Genomic DNA, 18524 nt, shown 5'->3' on the forward strand with positions numbered 1-18524 from the left:
TGTTTTTTTATCGGCGTACTTACAATTTAAAGCACAACTGTAGCTTTTGTGCGGCTTCTTTGAAGCAAAATCTAATCAGCACAAGAGTAAATGTAACAGCGTGGTTTTAAACACAAGCACAAAACTGTACTGAAGTTGATCTCTAATTGGCAAACAAAAGTTGTTCTGTCACCACAAGGCCGCCAATCCACCAGAGACTCTGGTTGTTTGTTTGTTTGTGTTTACTTCCTATTTTTGAAAGCAGTTACACTTTTGAGCATCCGCATTCCCGTGAGAGACAAACACACACGAGTTGGGACTATTTGAGCTAAACCATATTTATCTTGCAGTCTCCGTGTTTGTGGATGCAAAATAGGTTGTGTATTTCCCGGGGAGCGGTAGGGGACGCTGTCTGTTGATTCAAGCCGCGTGACAGTCGAGAGGGGAGCGGCGACTCTGTAACGCGGGATCGCCGCTAAACGAAAGGGGCCCCGGCGAGTGTGCAGCGCTGCAGAATGATGCCGTGCTTATTCAACCAGCTTTCTGCTGTCGCTCCGCTCCCTCACGCAAAGTCTTCTCCCCCCCGTTTCCCTCGCTCATCAAGTACACTTTAGCAAGGTGACACAATGTTTTCCATCTCTTATCCTGTTTCCTGCAGGCACATGAAAGAACAACACTTCCTCCACCGACTTGTTATTATTGTCATTCTCCTGTACTGTTGTCTCTGCTGGTTTGTTTGGGTGCATGTCGATTCCAGTGTTACCCAGACTCTCTCTCTCTCTCTCTCTCTCTCTCTCTCTCTCTCTCTCTCTCTCTTGCTCTTGCTCTCTAGATATCTTTTCCACAAAAACATTAGTCCCGTATTTGCAGTTTGGTATTAAAAAAGTATGATACTAAATTTTAACAGCAAATGAAACTAACGGTAGCGTGACGATAGAGGCATATTATTATTCCTTTTTCATGGAACAAGAATCAGAGACATTGCTAAATACAAAATGGTATTAAACGGCAGAGATCGATAACAGAGAACTTGCTTTCCCCTTGTTTGTGACTTTGTGAGTGTTTGTTTCGAAAAAATCTTCCGTCAAGCGGAGAATTGTTGAACGTAATCTTAATTCATATTCAGACAGTCAAACCGATTTATGAAGGGAAGCCTTCACACAGCCCAGCAGCTTCCTCTCTTTTGTTTAAATCTAAACGCACATATGGAACCACTTTGTGACATTGGGTCATTGGCTCTTTAAGGAGCGTCCCTCCGTTCAGTCCACACCAACATTGACCTCCGGTGAGGTCGTCACGCGTTGGAACCAGCTGTGGCGTCAAGCAGCACAGGCCTCGAGGTGCTGCAAGGACAGTAGCTGAATGAAGACTTCATCTATAAACTCGAGTACCAAAGTTGTCACCAAACGGCTGTGCTTCTCATTTCCTCCACGAGCTCCCACTTGCCTGTTTCCATTTTAGAGATTAACTACTCCATGCTTTTCAAGACACTGATGCGCCAAAAAACCCGGCAACTGTGTTTAAAGTCAAGACTTTTTCCGACAGTCAAGTCAATCTAGGAAACACGTTTGGAACTTCTCTGGGAGACCATTGCGATCTCTACTAACAGGGCAAACAGACTCCTAAAAATGGGATAATGTGTTTATTCATTTGCATATACTCCAATGAGCTTATACTCACATGGAGGCACACAAGCACTTTAGACACAAATTAAACAATAACACCCAGGTGCACACAAGCAGGGACCCGCAACTAGAGAGTCAGGTCATCTAGAGTAGCAGACAAACGCAGACACGAGCCGACTAGTCCAGACAGCCTTGCTGGTGTGAATGGAATCAGGTGACGGAGTCTGTATGTATCGGTTAGTCGGTTTGTGTCTGCATTGATCACAGCAGGCGGCTCAATACTCTGCAGCTTTCTCCTCCTGCCTGTCTGATTCCTTCTATTTCCACTTTCTCTCCATTCAACCACCCGTCAATCAACGATCCGCTGAGAGCCGCGAAGAGCGAGCGGAAGAAGTCTTGTTTGCTACGTGTCCGTGTGCATATATGCGCGTGTGTATCTTTGTTTAGTGGTGAATTGTGTCTACAACACTATCCATCCATTAATGGACTCTAACAAAAGAGCTCATGTTAGATTTGTAAAGTAAATTGTATAATGATTACATTTAAGAGGTAGTCTTTATTTTTGTATTCCTTAGTTGTTTGTTTTTAATACAGTGTTTAGACAGAATTATGTATAAACTAAATGGTTTCAAATTTCCTTTCAATACATTTGATTTGTTATGTTTGCAGGGTGCGTTTGACATATTTTATAAATATTAAAATACTTATTTTCCCTTTTGAATATCTCACTTTGGAATGGCAGTACATTCGATGCAAATGAGTCACAGGATTCAACAGGTCATGTCTTTTTAAAATATATTTTACTGCACTTCATATTTTGAAAGTGTTTTGGAAGCTCTATCGCAGATCTGCTGCTTTTCCTGTATGTTATGTTGTTATTTTTGACATATTTTAACATTATCCTTCTTTTGCAGTTCAGCAGATGAGCAGTTTCGATGGAGAGCTCAAGGTAAAGTGTGCAAGTGTGTAAATGAATGTGCAACTACTCACCCGTGTTCATACTATGCAAAAGTTGCGAGGTCAGACTCCAAACCTTTTTGACAGATTTTATAGTCAGGGTTCATTTGCATGATTTCAAGATAACGTGCATGCGCTCGGTGCAGTTAACTTAACAAAACTTAACTCATCTTCTGCTTACATCCACATCCTCTTCTCCCCTTCACAGCCGATGGACAAAAGGACATTGAGGACGAGCTGACAACTGGTTTGGAGTTGGTGGATTCCTGCATTCGCTCCCTTCAAGAATCAGGAATACTCGACAGTGGAGAACGTAAGTGCACTAATAAGCAGCATTGTGTGTGTGTGTGTGTGTGTTTGGCGGTAGGCAGTGGGGTATGAACTTAATTATATGAAGTGTCTATTTAGATTACAACAGTTCAAATCCATTCTGTGTTTTTGAGTTGACTCCGACTTGCTTAAACCTGCAAAGTGGAATTTCAGTTTTAAGAAAATAAGCATCTGAATTTATTCAGACTTTCATGCTTTCATGTGCAGTCAAGTCTGAAGAGGGATTTGATTCGTAGAGAGGGAATTAGACCTTGTTAACTGGATCAGAATTAAGGTCTACTGGCACAAGGAACAAACCTTTTACTGCCTCAAAAGGAATTCTTATTCTTAATTGTCGTGCACGGTCTGTCTTTAAAAAAGAGTGACGATGGGGACAATCTTAATAAAACCGACGCACGTGGTTGGTTTATCTACGGAAGGATTATTGTTTGTCAATTACTTTTGTTTTCCTAAAAGGAAATGAGAAAATGTTCTCTTATTAGTCCCGTAGGCCATTAGATATCTGGTCTAAGTGCAGCAATTCCCTGAGTTAATATTGAGTTCTCATTCACATTTTATTTCTACTTACAATAAGCAAGGTGAGTCATGGGAGGATTTGACATTATAGTTAGATTAAGTATTTAAAAATGCAAAGTATTTTCTTGCAGAGAAAGCGTGCAGCTGTAGTTTGGCATTGAGAGACTAATGTAAGTAAAGCTGACTCCAAAAACACAGACTTTGAGGCAACTTATTCACAACTACACGTGTTCCTCTTAAGGCAGATAAAAATGTCCCTCTTCGATATTTCCATCCTGTAGGCCTTGCATTGTGATATACCAATGGAAGCAGGGGTTGAGGGGCAGCCCATGTATTGAATCTGCTAAATGTGCAAGGCATTGGTCTTGCAACACTGCATTGCCATTTAACTTATTGCCTAGTGACCTTTTTAATAGTTAATATTGCTCTAACAGATGGCATTTCTACTTGAAGAGTGCACTCTCATATTATAAGACTGCGATACAACCCGGGAAGACATAAGGTTATTATCATGTTTGCAGATTCTGCTTTACCCGAGTCCAAATAGGTGCCCCATCATCGTGAGCGGACGTATTGTGCGTGCTCCACACCCAGCTGTTTTTCCCATTTCATGTGTGGGTGCAGATGAATTCAGCACAGCTATTTGGGTGTGCGTTTTTTTTCTCCTCAAAATGATAGCAAGCGGTAAACGCACAGCATTGTGACATGTGGCTTTGTTCGGTGAAAAGGTTGCACAAAACGGGGAGGCTTTCTGCCTCCCGGTAATAGTAGTTGGTGAAGTGTCATAACGGAGCAGCACAAATGCATATAAATGAGTCACAACCTCACAAAAAAGTTAATATTGTGAAACTAATCTACATCTCAAAGAACGTACCGTGACGCCTTGGTGTACTGTTCTTATCTTAAACCCTTTTGTATGTGTGCAGGACGTATGTGGAGACTCTATGAGACTCAAACAGGAACCAGTGCCAGTGGTTTTTATTTCCATATTATACACACATGCGCAAGCACGTCAGCTCCCTGATACAAAAACAATTTCCCGATCGACCCGGCCTGATGACCTTTGAGTCATCGGCGTCACACTTCACGTCACGCCTACCAACTCTGAAAACTGACGCACATGAGTGTTTTTTGTCAAGCTGCGCACACAAAAAGTAACAAACATCAAGGCCGAGGGATGATGAGTTCGGAAGCTCCCACTCACTCTGCGCAACTCAAAGTGCTGTTCAATAATTCATAAAAAGGAATGAATCAAGACGAGAGAAGACAAGTCTTTTGTGAGGGCAAGAAGCGGAGGAGTTGATCTCGGTTCTTTGGTTGGAGAGAGAGAGAGAGAGAGAAAGAGAGAGCAAACAGATAGGGAGGATGATATGATAGTGAGGGGGGCGGGGCTTTGTTATTTGGGGGGGGGGGGGGCAAGCTAACAAGGCTGTGAGCTGTGTCGAGGACATTTATTGAAGACTTCTAAAGATGTATTCATGACATTTACAAAACTAAAAAACATCTTAGTTTTGGCTTCCTAACTCTTTATAACTGTAACTAAACATATTGAAATGTGTAGTCAGAGGCAGAGGGTAAAAATAGCAGCTGGTTGAAACATGGATCCGCTGTAAACATGTCAAGGATCCAAATGTTCTTCAATAAAGCGGAAAAAAACACACAAACTCACGTACCGATAACTGTGTAACGGCTCAAATACCCCACTGGCTCTAAAAGTTTCCTTCTGGAAGGTGGTTCACACACTGCTTTACGATGCTCTTATTCACAATCAATATGGGCTTCATGTGCACAGCATGGGAGGGTTAACTATCTACTCCAGCTAATGAAATGAATGAGGCAATACTCAGAGCTGCAGAGCTTACCAAACAGCTAATGAAAGCAACATTCAGTGGTTCATTACTAACCAGGACTTTACCGTATCATAAGGAAAGTTTTGGTCAATAAGAAGTTATGGGGTGATCCATCTATTATAACTTTCTTCTTCCCAGCCTTCCTCCTCCCATCCTGTCCCTGCTCCTTCTCCTCCTCCTTCTCCTCCTATTCTCTTTCTCTTTCTCCTTTCTCCTATTCTCTTTTTTCCTGTGTTTTCCCTCTGCTAATAAATTATGCATGCCATCTCCAACTCACGGAGTGCTGCACTGCTGCACTATCTGTTCTAAATTGCTGCTCTCTCTCTCTCTTCCCCATTTCACTTTTTGCCTCTCAATCGCTCCCCTCCGCCCCCTTTCTTTCTCCCCCTTAATCTCTCTCTACTCACTCGCTTGCTATCACTATATATGGACCGCACACACAAACACACACACACACACACACAAACGAAACCACTGCCAACCACCCCCAACAACTGCCCAACCATACACAACTCTTGGGTCTCTCTCTATCGGTAGGACCGGCTCTTCTTTCCCAGAGTTCCTTGCAGCTTAACTCCACCCCGGAGGCTTCGCTCCAGTACTCTGCCAGCTACCATAGCAACCAGACCCTCGCCCATAGCGACAGCATCTCCGCAGCAACTTCTCAGCGCAGCGGGCAGGTTGGAGGAGCCGTGCACAGCTACAACCAGGTAGGGAAGATTGCTTTGCACGGATGATGGTGAGGACGCGTGTGAAGTGTTGACGTGTGTGAGGATGAAAAAGACAAGATATTCTAAAACGGTCCATTTGTGTCTGCTGTAAGGAAAACTTTACATTAAGAGCTTCTCCACCTGGACGCTTACTCTCTCATCAAATTTAAAATTGTTTGACATCACAGTTGGGTTCAGTTGATATTTCAGGCATGTATGCTAACAGAATCCCAATTTGTTGTCCCTATAACTGGCTTGTAAAGTAATCCGTAGCACATTTGTCTGAAGGTGAGACATGGAATTCCTCAAAGCTGTGTAGAGGGAAATCAGATGCTCATGGACTAAAAGCAGGTGATTAAATGCACACAGAGGAAATCAGATTAAGTGTCTTCTTTATAAAGACTTTGAGGACTAAAGCTTAAAACAAAGTCACTTATTAATCACAGCAGTGTGCTGATGAAGAGAGAAACCCCACCAAATTACTGTAAATTGTTTTCTTTATATTTCAATGGTCACACACGTACACAGATGCATACTTTAAAGAAGAGAAGCGCCGCTAAATTAATAAAGCATTTCATTTAAAACGTATTGCGAGTGTCTGGGGCAAATTGTCCATTAGTGCTAGAAGGTAAAATAAATATTTAAGGACAATATTTATAAACCCGATTATTATTTAACAAGCTCTCTGAGGAAACCTTTATTTGTATCTTAGCTAGAAGGTTGAAAACCTGTGCAGGCATGCAGTGAGTTTTTTTTTTGGTTGTTGCTTTGTGGGTGTGAAAATCTGTTTTTGTGCATTTGTTTATCATCATGTGGTGATCATGATGTCTTTTGAAAGAGAAAGGTGATATTTGTCTTCATTCATTGCACCGCTTCCCCCCCTTCCCCCTCCGCCTTAACAGTCCCAACAGTCTTTAAAGAGATGGTTTCCGAGAGAGATCCCATTCCTTCCCCTGATAGGTAACAAATACTTGAGGCAAACTCCGTGGATAGACAAACCGATGGAGGCATGTGCTGGAGATGGATGGGCAGATACGGCAAAGGGAGCTTTTACGGTCCGTAGTCTGAATCCTGAATGATGTCTCGTCCTCTGTTCCCCTTGTATTGCAGTGTTCCCGTCCTCTTTTCTCTCCCCCCATCTTCCCTCTCTGTCCTTTCTGCTCAGCATCTCTGTCTATGTGAGCATTAGCATGCATGTGTGTGTGTGTGTGTTTGTGTGTATCCTCCTCTCTGATGTTTTGGGCTTGTCAGTGTAATGGGGCCAGTCTTGTCAGCAGGGCTTGTTGCTCATGAATAGCTTCATACAAAGCCAGTGCCGACAGACAGGTGAAGTTCGAATGCACGTGCATTAAATGCCGGTATTTTGTTAGCGTGCTTGCAGTCATTTGCACATGCATGTGCAAAAAGGGGTGTTCATTGCACTCCATGTGTGTACAAAGGTCTGCACAAGTGACTGTTTCAGGGAGAGTGAGAGGGCTGCTGCCATACTGTAGGGGTATTTATAACCCTGAGAGGACCTGCTTTAATAATGCATGGATACATGGCACCTCAAACATCGCAGTGTTTTCCTGGAGGAGAAGAGAAGCTGAACTGCAAGATGATACAGAAGGGGATGGAGAAAGCGCTCTCCCTCTCACAGTCTGTCGGGCCTTCTATTTATTAGCGAACAGACAACAAGTCATCTATACCCATCATTTATTTATTTGAATCGCCCATCCATCTGTTTATCTATTAATTCAATTGCTCACCTCCTCATAAGTCAGAAGTCCACTTCTGTCTCACTTTGCATCACGATGGCTGTAGATATTAGTAGGGGTCTTAAAGTCAGTTTTGTGGGCTGCCTTTCATCAGCCTTAGATCTATTTCTTGGCTTCATAACTTACTAAGCTAACACAAGGGACTTATATAACGTATATAAAACACTTATACTGTCGCACAGTCTTCTGGATAGCAGCTCACATACAGTTTAATATTTCTCTCTGTTACATGACACGTTTAACTTGAAAAAAAAATCTTCCCATGTGCTCTCAAATAAACAGATCAAGTGATGGTGTTTAAACTGATGCCATTTGTGCAAATTAAGGTTATGACTGCTTTGCAAAACTCAAAACTTCCGTCTTAAGAAAGCAGAAAATTAGGCTGAGAGGATTTTATGGACTCAAATGGGCCAGTTTTTTTCCAGCAGTCAGTTATGCTATTTACATATATGTCATAAGTCTTGCTGACATTAGCTTTTCTCATTTCTAGAGGAAAGATGAAAACTAGAGAATACTATTTAGCTGGCTGCTGAGACGTTGGCGCTGAGCTGCGAGGCAGGATTGACAGCCGGGAGCTAAACTTCGCATCGCTTGAAAAGCTGAAAGTTGGACTCAACTGAACTGCTTCATGTATTGCTGTGAGCTAAACAGCAGCAGCCTGATAAATGGCGAGGATCTAAACTGCATTGTTGGCTCAACTTTCTATGAAGTGACAGCGGAAGACAGCGTTTTGCAACCAGAAGGAACAAATTATTCAAGTTTGATGCGTTCCATCAGCATCCGGATCAGAGTGTATTCACAGCTCACGGTTTAATGCTCCTTCACAACTGAATCAAGAACCTGTAAGGTGACATATAAAAACTACCGCAGCTTCCTTGTTTTACCAATTTTCTTCCCTCTCGGCCGTTGTCGGTGTCTCTCTGGTACGCTTTCCCGCCTCCATAAACGGCGTGTCAGGTTTTTGTGAAAGAGACCGCTAATCCACTCAGCCAAAGATAAATCAGTTTCCATGACCCCTCTGCAAACAAAGCCGCGCTGGAACCAAAAGGCCTGTTGTCTTCCGCAGACGCACTTTAGCTCCTCGCAAAGCTGGAAAACACAACCAGAAACCGCCGTTCAGAACGTAATTGGGAATGGTGTGCATGTGTGTGTTGTTTTATTTAACCGGGGGAAGGTTTGCTGAGCAGGCATCTTTTTTTTATAGAATAGCCTGCTCCAAGTTGTTGCGGTGTGTTTGTGTGTGTGTGTGTGTGTGTGTGTGTGGGTTGGCCTTTTGTGAGACATCGGTTAACGGATAATGTTTGTGGTCCTTTATATTTTGTGTTTGCATGTGTTTTTGACTTTGTCTCGCTCTTCAGATACGCTCTACGTATGCTTTAGGTTCTCTGTGAAGTAATGGAAAAGCTCCAAGGTGACTCAGGGACTGTGCTTGCATAATGTGGCCTTTGTGCAGCTGCAGCCATGTCAGGCTTGGGTGGTACGCTAGAGAATTTTTGGGAAGGTCATGAATAAAGATGCTCCGTTCCTTATCGTATTATACGCATATGTGTGCCTGTGGTAGTCGGGAGTTTAGCTTTTTTGGACCAGCAATTGTCATTTTAGCGACAAGCCTCTCCCCTTTACAGCTTTGAGCATCAACATAAGGCTAAATGACAGTGGAGCACTGGCATATATGCTTCTCCCCGACTGCCTCTGGGTACTAAGGAGAGTACATTAGGATGGAGCGGCCTGTGATTTGGGGTATAAAAGGCTTCTCATGCTCAGTTTTCCTCACATCCTGACACAAAGAATTAATTGCTTTTATCAGTCATAACCGTAGGTAGCAGAACTGATTTCTTTCCGATCAGATTTCCTGATATACATTGTAAAATATTAATAGCTTTTTAGATGTTACCATACCGAAAATCAATTGAAGTGATTTCTTAACAAATGTCTTTGTCGCTGTGTGATTTTTTTTTCAACAATTCAGTTATTTTAAGTCGTTGTGGATATTGTGTTTTACGAGATTACAGAGGATGAATAATAAGACATGTATGCACAATGACTCTGTCATCTTTCCCTCCACTTTGAGTGGGTGGTGCGACGAGGCATTATGAGAAATTTCAGTTCGCTGAGCTCTGACGACTTCATTGCCTGCTTCTATGAGTCTGTTTGAATCCCCCTCTGATTTCTGTGGGGATTTCATTACCAGCTCCTCAAAGGCTTGACTGTACTCATTGTACATAAATAAAAAAGTTTTAATGGCCACTACCCTTATCCTTTTTATCCAGTTTTTCTTAACTTTCTTTCTCTTTTTCACTCCTCCCAACTTCTCCCTCCTCCACAAATCACTCCCTCTATTCATCCCCTGGTTCCTGTCACGACTCGTCTCCCGTCTCCTGCTCTGGGTTCCCCCCACACATCCTCAGGTGACCTCCAGCCGTGCCGCCCAGCAGCAACAGTCACATTCTGGGGCAGGGTCAGGTAAGAACTCACCTCTCCTTTCTCCTTCACTTCCCTTCTCCTCTCCTTTTTTTTCTCCCTCCATCGGGATGCATTTTACTTTAAGATGATGGAGTCTAACACAGCATGAAGCGCTGTGGCTACGCAGGGCTGACATTGGGAGACACTGACAGAGGATTGGAACAAAAGAACTGGCCACTCGCAGAAGGTTTTTGAGAGCTTGCAGTATGTATAATTCTCTCTCATGGAGAGGACTCCAGATGTGATGATTCTACCACAAAAGTCATTCGTCGATCTTTGGCCTGAGGCATCTACCAAGCGCACTTACGAATCACCCGATGATCAAAACATCTGTTTTTGGTCGATCCATGACGAGCACTGAAGTCCAGTAAAAAAGCAACACTCGATCAGACCCTTTTTCCCAATTCCTCCTGGTTTCTCCACCGTTGCCCATGTGATTGTTCCCCCCTGGTTCCTAGTCCACAAGAACCACTCTCTCCAGGAGTCTGACTGAAGCGAGCATCACTACATTCCAACTCATTCCCCTGCTTTTACTCCCGTTTGTTAAGTTTTCTCTCCCTCGCCGTGTTCTCCAGGTATCTACTACTCCAGCTCCACCTTACCCGCCCAGCGCGTCAGCTCCCCTCTCTCTGGAGGAGCAGGAGGCTCGGGATCCGGTTCCCCGGGGAAGCTCCAGCGGCTGGGATCAGCCTCGGACGCAGCGGGTTACTCCACCACTCAGCGCCTGCCTTCCTCCTCCTCCTCCTCCTCTCCCAGCAAGCAGTCTCCTGGTACTCGACTGGCCAAGTCGTACAGGTAGAGAGCAACTCCTGACTTTGATATTGATTTTGATGTTCATGTGTTAGGGCCTTATAGTGTTTGAAGGTGTGATTTGATTTAGTTTGATTTGAAGTAATCACTATTGCACATTCATTCATTGGTTTTACAGAAAAAATGAGAGATGAATAAACAATAAGCATTTGCGACTAAGTAGAGTAGAATGGAATGTCATTCTTTTTTTTATTGTAGAAATGATTTTTTTTCCAGCACCACGGTTGCTGTGACTACAGCAGGTGGGGGCGTGTCTCCCCTGAGGGTCGCATCTCCACCCAACTCAACAGCAGCAGGGGGAGGGGCCGGCTCGTCATCGTCCCCTCTTCACCAGGTACAGAATGTTACCTACTCAAGCATTTCTCGACTATAATAATAGTAATAATATAAGCGACTTAATATTCAGAGCACTTTTCCTACAAAATAAATTGCTAAAAGTGCTTTACAAAACAAATACAATCAAGTAAAACACAGGCAGAAAGTCTGTGAAATCAAGAAAAATCTAAATGAGCTAAAACGAAGAAAAAGATTTTTAAAATAAGAACTAGGATTCCATGAAATAGGCCCATTATTTCAATTGTCGTTTAAAAGACTTCACTGAGTCTACACCTTTCGCTTAATGTATTCCATAGTTTTGGGATCAAGCTGTGCTGCATTTATTTATTGTGTGTACAATTTGAACACCCTGCAGTTCTATAGAAGATACAAGTGCTCACAAAGGCTGCAAACATGAGTCTGCCAAGTAGGCAAGTCCCAAAAGATTAAGAATAAAATAACCCTAAAATGTATTTATGCTTGCAGCCAATGGAGCGTAGCATTCAATTGACTTTCTTGGATAATCAGTAAAAGAGTATGGAATGAATATTTTTATTTGCACTTTCATTGTCATCCTCAGGTTTAAAATATACATCTGTGCATCAACCTTCCCAACTATGAAAATAGAAAAAAAAGATTCTGATGATCTTGAAGAAAAGGGAGAATATTAAAAGAAGGAGAGGACTGATACAGCTTCAGGAAAGGCACAATCCTGTAGTTACTACTAAGTAGCAGGAAAAAAAATCCACATTAATATTTAAGTATAAAGTAAATTTAAGTATAAAGTTTAGTATAGTATAAGTTTATATTGACATAACATTTTTGTGTGTAATTAGTTTTCTTTGTGTCTTAGTTATGAGGATTTGTAACTATTTCTGCCCTAATAGAAGGCATACGATTGGAAAATAATGCAGAAAACATGCTGCAGGAGATGCTTGACTGAGAAGGTCACCGACTGGGCAGGGATTCAACCGTTGATTCACAGTTATAAACGGTTATCACCCTGGAGAAATAAGCTCCTCTTCCAGAGCGTAAAGCAGTGTTTAAAGATGCTATTTTATCCTTGAAAATATAAGGGGACTGCTTTCCCTAATTACTGCCATATGCTGGTGATCCGAGCTGGTGAGATATTCATTCTCACCTTTAATAGGGCCACATGGTTTAGAAATAACAACCAGTTGTTATTTAATTCATCTTATTCCATGATATTTATACCAGGAAGATAAGAGTGACTTCAAAAGTACAAACTATATTTCTCCTGATCAGTCAGAGTACAATCAATGTAAAGAATGAGTCACGAAATATAAATGTCTCACACTTTTGAGAGCATTTTGAGGATTTTGTGTATGCACACATAACCTTCTCGCTTCTTCACCGCAGCAAATGACGAGATACGAATACGAATATGTTGATATTTCATATGGACAGTTAAATATCCTGATCATGTGCGTTAGGGTTAGCATGTTCTTGTGTTGTGATATTACTAATTAAAGCCAAGCGGGCTGGCCGTTGAATTGAAAATTATTTCATTTTAATGACAAAGAATGTAACCTTCAAGTACCAACTTATTTAACCCCAGAGTGTAAGGTAAATAAGTTGGTTGCTTGTGTTGATTTCCCCCACTGTAGCGTCATGAAAGTCATTTTCTCTCGCTATCTGGACCACGCAAATCAAAACAAATCAGCTTTTACACATTTAGCTGCCAAAACATTGTAATCTTTCACCTATTTCTAATTACAAATCAGTCTATTTGTAATATTCGAAAGAACCCACAAAATGAATCTCTTTGCAGATGAGTTCAGGCATAGGGAGCTATGCCACTCTGTCTCCCAAGCGACTGGCAGCTCACCACGCTTCTGACCAGTACAAGATCGCCCACGAGCTCTACGCCACCGCGACCCTCCAGAGGCCGGGCAGCCTGGCAGGTGGGAGTTTGCGCACTCACGCACTCTGACATCCGCATGCACGTTCCAATACGTCCCGCAGCCGTCCTAAAAAAAACAAACAGAGACCTACAGTCAAGTGTGAGGAATCAGTCAATCTTTTGACAGGCAACGTGTTCTCATCTATACGTCACAGCACGTGTACATAATTCACCAGGGGCCCGCTGAGTCTCGTCGCGGCTTCCACCTAATAAATAACAACTTCAAAAATACATGCACCGTTGTTCTGCAGTTCCATGCGTGTACGTCTGAGCTGCGCATGTACAGGTCTGTTGTGAATACCAGGGAGAGACCTGCTTTAAGAAGATTAAAGTGATGCTGATTCTAATTGTGTTGTCTAATAAGATCTATTTACTAGGAGCTGAATGTATTAGGATGACACTGGTGTGTCACAACAAGCAGCAACAGACTTGTATTTGCCCCTGCAGCTGCATTGACAAGTTAATTGCTTTCTCTCTTGACTGCAAAATTGAGTTGGCTGAATATCAAAGTGAAAATGAAACCGTTTTGTGGAAACCTTTAATGGTCCACCGTGTACAATTTTACTTGAGGTTCAATGTTTGTGCCTGTTTAAATGAAATATGATCGATAACCCGTCGTTCCAGAGGCTTCTTAAGGGTTCTCACTGCAAGTGCCATTCAGAGTAGTGGAGTCGTTCTAGATATCCTCATTCACAATCACAAAGTAATCATGTAGATGAAGAAAAAAACTTGTCCCTGTTATACTTTGAGGGGTTTTAGCAATATTTGGAATTGGCAATTTTATTTTGTCTTTTTATTTATTTGTTTGGGGAATCTGTGAGCTTAGTGTAGTGACAATCGTCTTCGTTTTGACGCCTCTGTTGCTGCATCTTTTGCTACAGGTTTTTAAAATCTTTTTTTAGTTGGAGTGTCTTCAATATTTCATATGACTTGATATTTTGACGATATTAATCCTGATTTAACCAGGTAGCAATGTTTTGAAGCTCTGGCCGTAAATGAAATGATCGGCCCTTTAACTTTGAGCTATATTGATGAAGAACACGACCTTCATACATTACCCTGAGGGCGTTACTCTGATCTTGAAGCAGCGCCTGTGGTTTCCTCTCTTCCAAAGAATTTAAATGAAGATGAAGGAAAAAGACGAGGATGAACAGGAACAAGTAGTAACGGAAAATATATTCTGTATTGTAAATATTTTACAGAATGAAACGTCATGGGAGGGCATCTATCTCCTCTACATCATTCTATCTTCTCTTTTTAAAGTTCCCTCTCGCTTTGAAAGAAAGAGGTCAGCGAATCCACGAGTGGACCCTTGTGAGTTAAAAAAAATAAATGAATACCCTTGTACCCTATGGTTGAATGCACTTATTGTACGTCGCTTTGGATAAAAGCGTCAGCTAAATGACATGTAATGTAATGTAATGTAATGAATAAAGAACTGAAACTGACTCCCCAAGACTTCAAAGATGAAAGGGATGAAGGAAGAGAGAGAGCTAGGATGAGTCGTGTGCTTAATGGGTGTGTCCATAACTCTAATTAGAGCTCCTTCATGAATATGCTGACCGTCTCTGCCTCTTTCGTGTTTAGGTTTCCTATCCGTCTCCGTCTCAAAACTCTGATTTCAAATTGAGCTCAATGGGTCTCGTAGGATCCAAAATTTTCTCTCCTTTTTCTTATTTTCTCACTCGCTTATTCCGACTGTCGCCGGCGTTTGGTTTGCCTTCTCCGCTGCTGGCTGGCAGAGTGTGACAGTCGACAACCTGTCTTTTTTATTAGCGAGCAGGTAAACCGCCGAGTGTGTTAACCTCCCTGCTGAAAGGAGGACTCAGCACTCATAACGCAGTGGCCCTCTTCGCCGCGCTGATGTTCGAAAAAAAAGGCATAATGAGACCCAGCGCTGCTTCATCTTTTTCCAAAGTATTGGAAGTGGGGGCCCATCGTGGGCTGTTCGATAAAAGAGGGTTTAGCGTAACACATTCCTTCTGTGGTATACCGGTATTCGCTGCTCATTATTAAAATACTCTCTTGGACTTCGTCTCGAGTTCAGACGCAGATCCTGAGCTGCATCCAAAACTAGAGCATGGCGACACGGCGCTTTAAGCGCCTCACGTGCTTTGCTCTCTGATATGATCCGAAGGCTTGGCGAGGTTGAGTCGATGGTCTGAAGCGTCCGAGTGTCGAAGCTCTGCTCTCATGTCTCTCCCTTCACTGGGGGAAAAAAGGGTCTCGGCACGTGACTTTGCCATCGATTGACGGCTAATGCGATATGATGCAATATTAGCTTAGGTGGAAGATCTCTCCCTCCCTCTCAGCCATAGCTGTGTGAGCACATCCTTTTCCCGCTGCGTCAGCCAGTCCCCAACTCGTTGCCCCAGTCCCCTCCTCTTCTTCACCTCCTTAATTTTAATTCAGCTCTGTGTTTTCAAACGGGAGGCTTTACAAGTGTTCTGCTGGCTTATGAACAAACGCCTGCTGTCAATGTCTTCCTTGCCCTCTGTCTGTAGGACTCCTGCCAGACATGGAGAAGACGGGTGGAGTGGGGGGCACTACATCTCATTGTTTTATAGCTGACCATCAGCAATGTGTTCCTCGGAGATTGAAAAATGAATTACAAAGGCATCCCCCTTCTCCTTGATCTCATTTCTCTGCCTCTTATCGGCCTATTTATTCTCATCTCATGTGTTCCTGTGTGTAATTTTTCTTTACTTCAACTTGGTGCGTCACTAAGTCAACGCTTGTCCCACCCCTAATAGACACAGCAGTAACACACACACACACTCTATATACCGTGTTTTTTCTACCCTCTTCATACCCCGTCTTGCCTTTAGCCTCTTTTCTTTCATCCTCTCTACCTGTCCTCCTTACATCGTTCTTTTCATCTCTCTTTCCTCAAGGCTCTCGTGGCTCCCACAGTAGTCAGCACAGTCAGGAGCCCCTCCGGCCTTTGGGGTCCCCAGACCACCATATCGATCCCATATATGAAGAGCGTGTGTACCACAACAAGGGCCCCATGAGGAGCCTGAGCCAGAGCCAGGGGCCGGACACAGGCCCGTACCGCAACAACACCGGTAAGGCTGACCCTGCATTTGAATTATTATATCGGCAATTCATTTCACTCACTTCACTGTAATTTCCTTTTTTTTTAAGGCTAAAATGTATCCTACAAATTCTCAGTCGTAATAGTTAAAGGTGTATACTCCTGACCTGCGCTGGAAACCCCTTTCCCTGTACTACTGCTGAAAGAAAAACAAGGTCTGACTTATTAGACAAGCTTGTTCTAAGGAGGCAAATTATGTTCATCATAGTCACAACGCATGCATTCGTGTTATTGCAACAACAGACATTAATGGCGTGTTTCCACCAAGCGGTACGGTACGGGTCGGGTCGGTACCCTTTTATTTGTGTCTCCACTGCCAAAAGTTGAGAACGGTACCAAAAATCCGAATCGTACCGTACCACTTTTTGGGAACCCTTCCGTTGGGGTACCTGGCTCCAGTTGTTTGGTACTAAAGGGTGGAGCTAAACTCACTGCAGAACGTTGGTTTGTTGAAAGAGTGTCGTCATTTGCACGTGCCGCACGGGGAAAGACAACACACGTAACACACTTGCAGCGTGTAGCCTTTGCTCAAACAAAGATTGTCGTCTCCTTGTGACAAACAGCCACATATCGAGAAGCAAGAACAGGATCGGCTGTCTGTCCTCCATTGTTGTTTGCGGTTAGCTTTCAGTTTTCGCGCGATCGAATGACGTCAATCTACTTTCCGTCATATACCACGCCTATCAAGTGACGTTATCACTACTTTCTGGAATACACCACGCCTATCAAGTAAGGGTACTGTTGGCGGTGGAAACGCTCGCCAAATCATGCTTAACAGACCCGACCTGTACCGTACCGCTCGGTGGAAACGCGCCATAAGACACTTTTCTCCCCACATGAGTTGAATGGGGCATTTATTCTTGTTCTTCATGTTGTATAATTACTCATAGACATTTTTCAATAACTTCATCCAACCTTGGGACAAATAGAGAAAGTACATAAAAGAAAATAGAGCTATCAATAACATATTTGTTGGGCTTTTTTGAAAGTAACTCAGTCACACACACTCATTCACACCCGCTCTTCCCTTAACTCCTTTGTTGCCAGCAATGTGTTTTTAATAGGGCCTCATTGAGTTTATCTCAATGTGGGTTTAGGTAAGCCTTGTTAATCCCATTAGCGTATCATACCCACGTGAAAACACCCAAGTCGGTCACGCCACGTTCACAGCCCCCTCCGTGTCGTTAAGCCCACAGCCTTAATAGCTATCATTAGCATTTGGGTCAGAATCACAGCAGTAAATATGGCAATAGACCAGCGTTTGAGTTGATCGGTTCGACTAACTTGAGTCAATGCCGACGAGACTTTGCCTTTAAAACGCGAGCCGTGGCTTTTGAAAGCTCATTTCGGTGCTTTGATGACTGTCGGTGAAATCGTGAACAATTGATACAGTCATAGGATTATCTTAGTGAGCAGGAATTAATTAAGTAACTGCTCTTCAGAAGTGCACAGCGAGGATCCACTGCTATAATCTTTAATTTACCGCGCCTTCTATTTGTAGTTTTGAATGATGGGTATGAGAAAGCCCACAAAGGGAATTCGTACTGCAGCTGCAAAAATCAATAGACTCTGGATTAGACTGTGTACATTTAATTGCAACGCTTGAGGTTCACAATAGGCTTCTCCTATGATACAGTATTTGAATTGTCCCATGTTGTTCAAACTAAATCCTCCGTCAGTTTATTTTCCCTCCTTGTGATCTTGGACCATGTAACTACCGTAGTAAATCCACACGCCGATGATGCGCCGCACCTTGAAGCCACCGGGCCACCGAATTAAGGCTTGGCTTTAAGCGCAGCATGTTTTCAAATTCATGTTAATAGTCTGTGTGTCTAATAAGGATTCATAAAAGCGCAGAGTATTGAACTGATAAGAGCGGTGCCGACATGGTGAGCGGTAAGTCATTAATTATGTCACAGTGCCTTTTCTTTGCAACGGCGGGCTCACTTATAGGTTCATTAAACTGGCATTGATCAATGTAATTAATGCTATAAGTCATTTCTGCCGTGGAACGTGAAAGCAGACGCCTGCGCGTGTATTTCCCTCCTCTGCAGAGTGTGTGTCTGTGTACGGCGCACAGTGTCAGGCTAATTCAAGGCCAATTTAAACAAGGCACTTGCAGTCAAATGAAGCTCACAGCGTTCATTGAGAGCGTGGGCCACCACGTTACTTAACTGGACACTTAACTATG

General features: G+C 43.0%; 1 protein-coding gene across 8 annotated transcripts in view; it reads left to right on the top strand.

Moving 5' to 3' along the window:
* Positions 1–18524, top strand: part of ctnnd2a (catenin (cadherin-associated protein), delta 2a) — a 195364-nt gene that overhangs the window by 75394 nt on the left and 101446 nt on the right. For all 8 annotated transcript variants that reach the window (XM_078095732.1, XM_078095734.1, XM_078095735.1 and 5 more), the window contains 8 exons: positions 2519–2553; positions 2770–2874; positions 5795–5967; positions 10133–10187; positions 10763–10982; positions 11214–11331; positions 13105–13237; positions 16131–16304. In XM_078095732.1, coding sequence (XP_077951858.1) covers positions 2519–2553; positions 2770–2874; positions 5795–5967; positions 10133–10187; positions 10763–10982; positions 11214–11331; positions 13105–13237; positions 16131–16304 — 1013 coding nt within the window. The remainder of the gene's footprint in view (positions 1–2518; positions 2554–2769; positions 2875–5794; positions 5968–10132; positions 10188–10762; positions 10983–11213; positions 11332–13104; positions 13238–16130; positions 16305–18524) is intronic.

Source organism: Gasterosteus aculeatus, chromosome 21, assembly GCF_964276395.1.
Source record: "Gasterosteus aculeatus chromosome 21, fGasAcu3.hap1.1, whole genome shotgun sequence".
In the NCBI taxonomy this organism is placed as follows: domain Eukaryota; kingdom Metazoa; phylum Chordata; class Actinopteri; order Perciformes; family Gasterosteidae; genus Gasterosteus; species Gasterosteus aculeatus.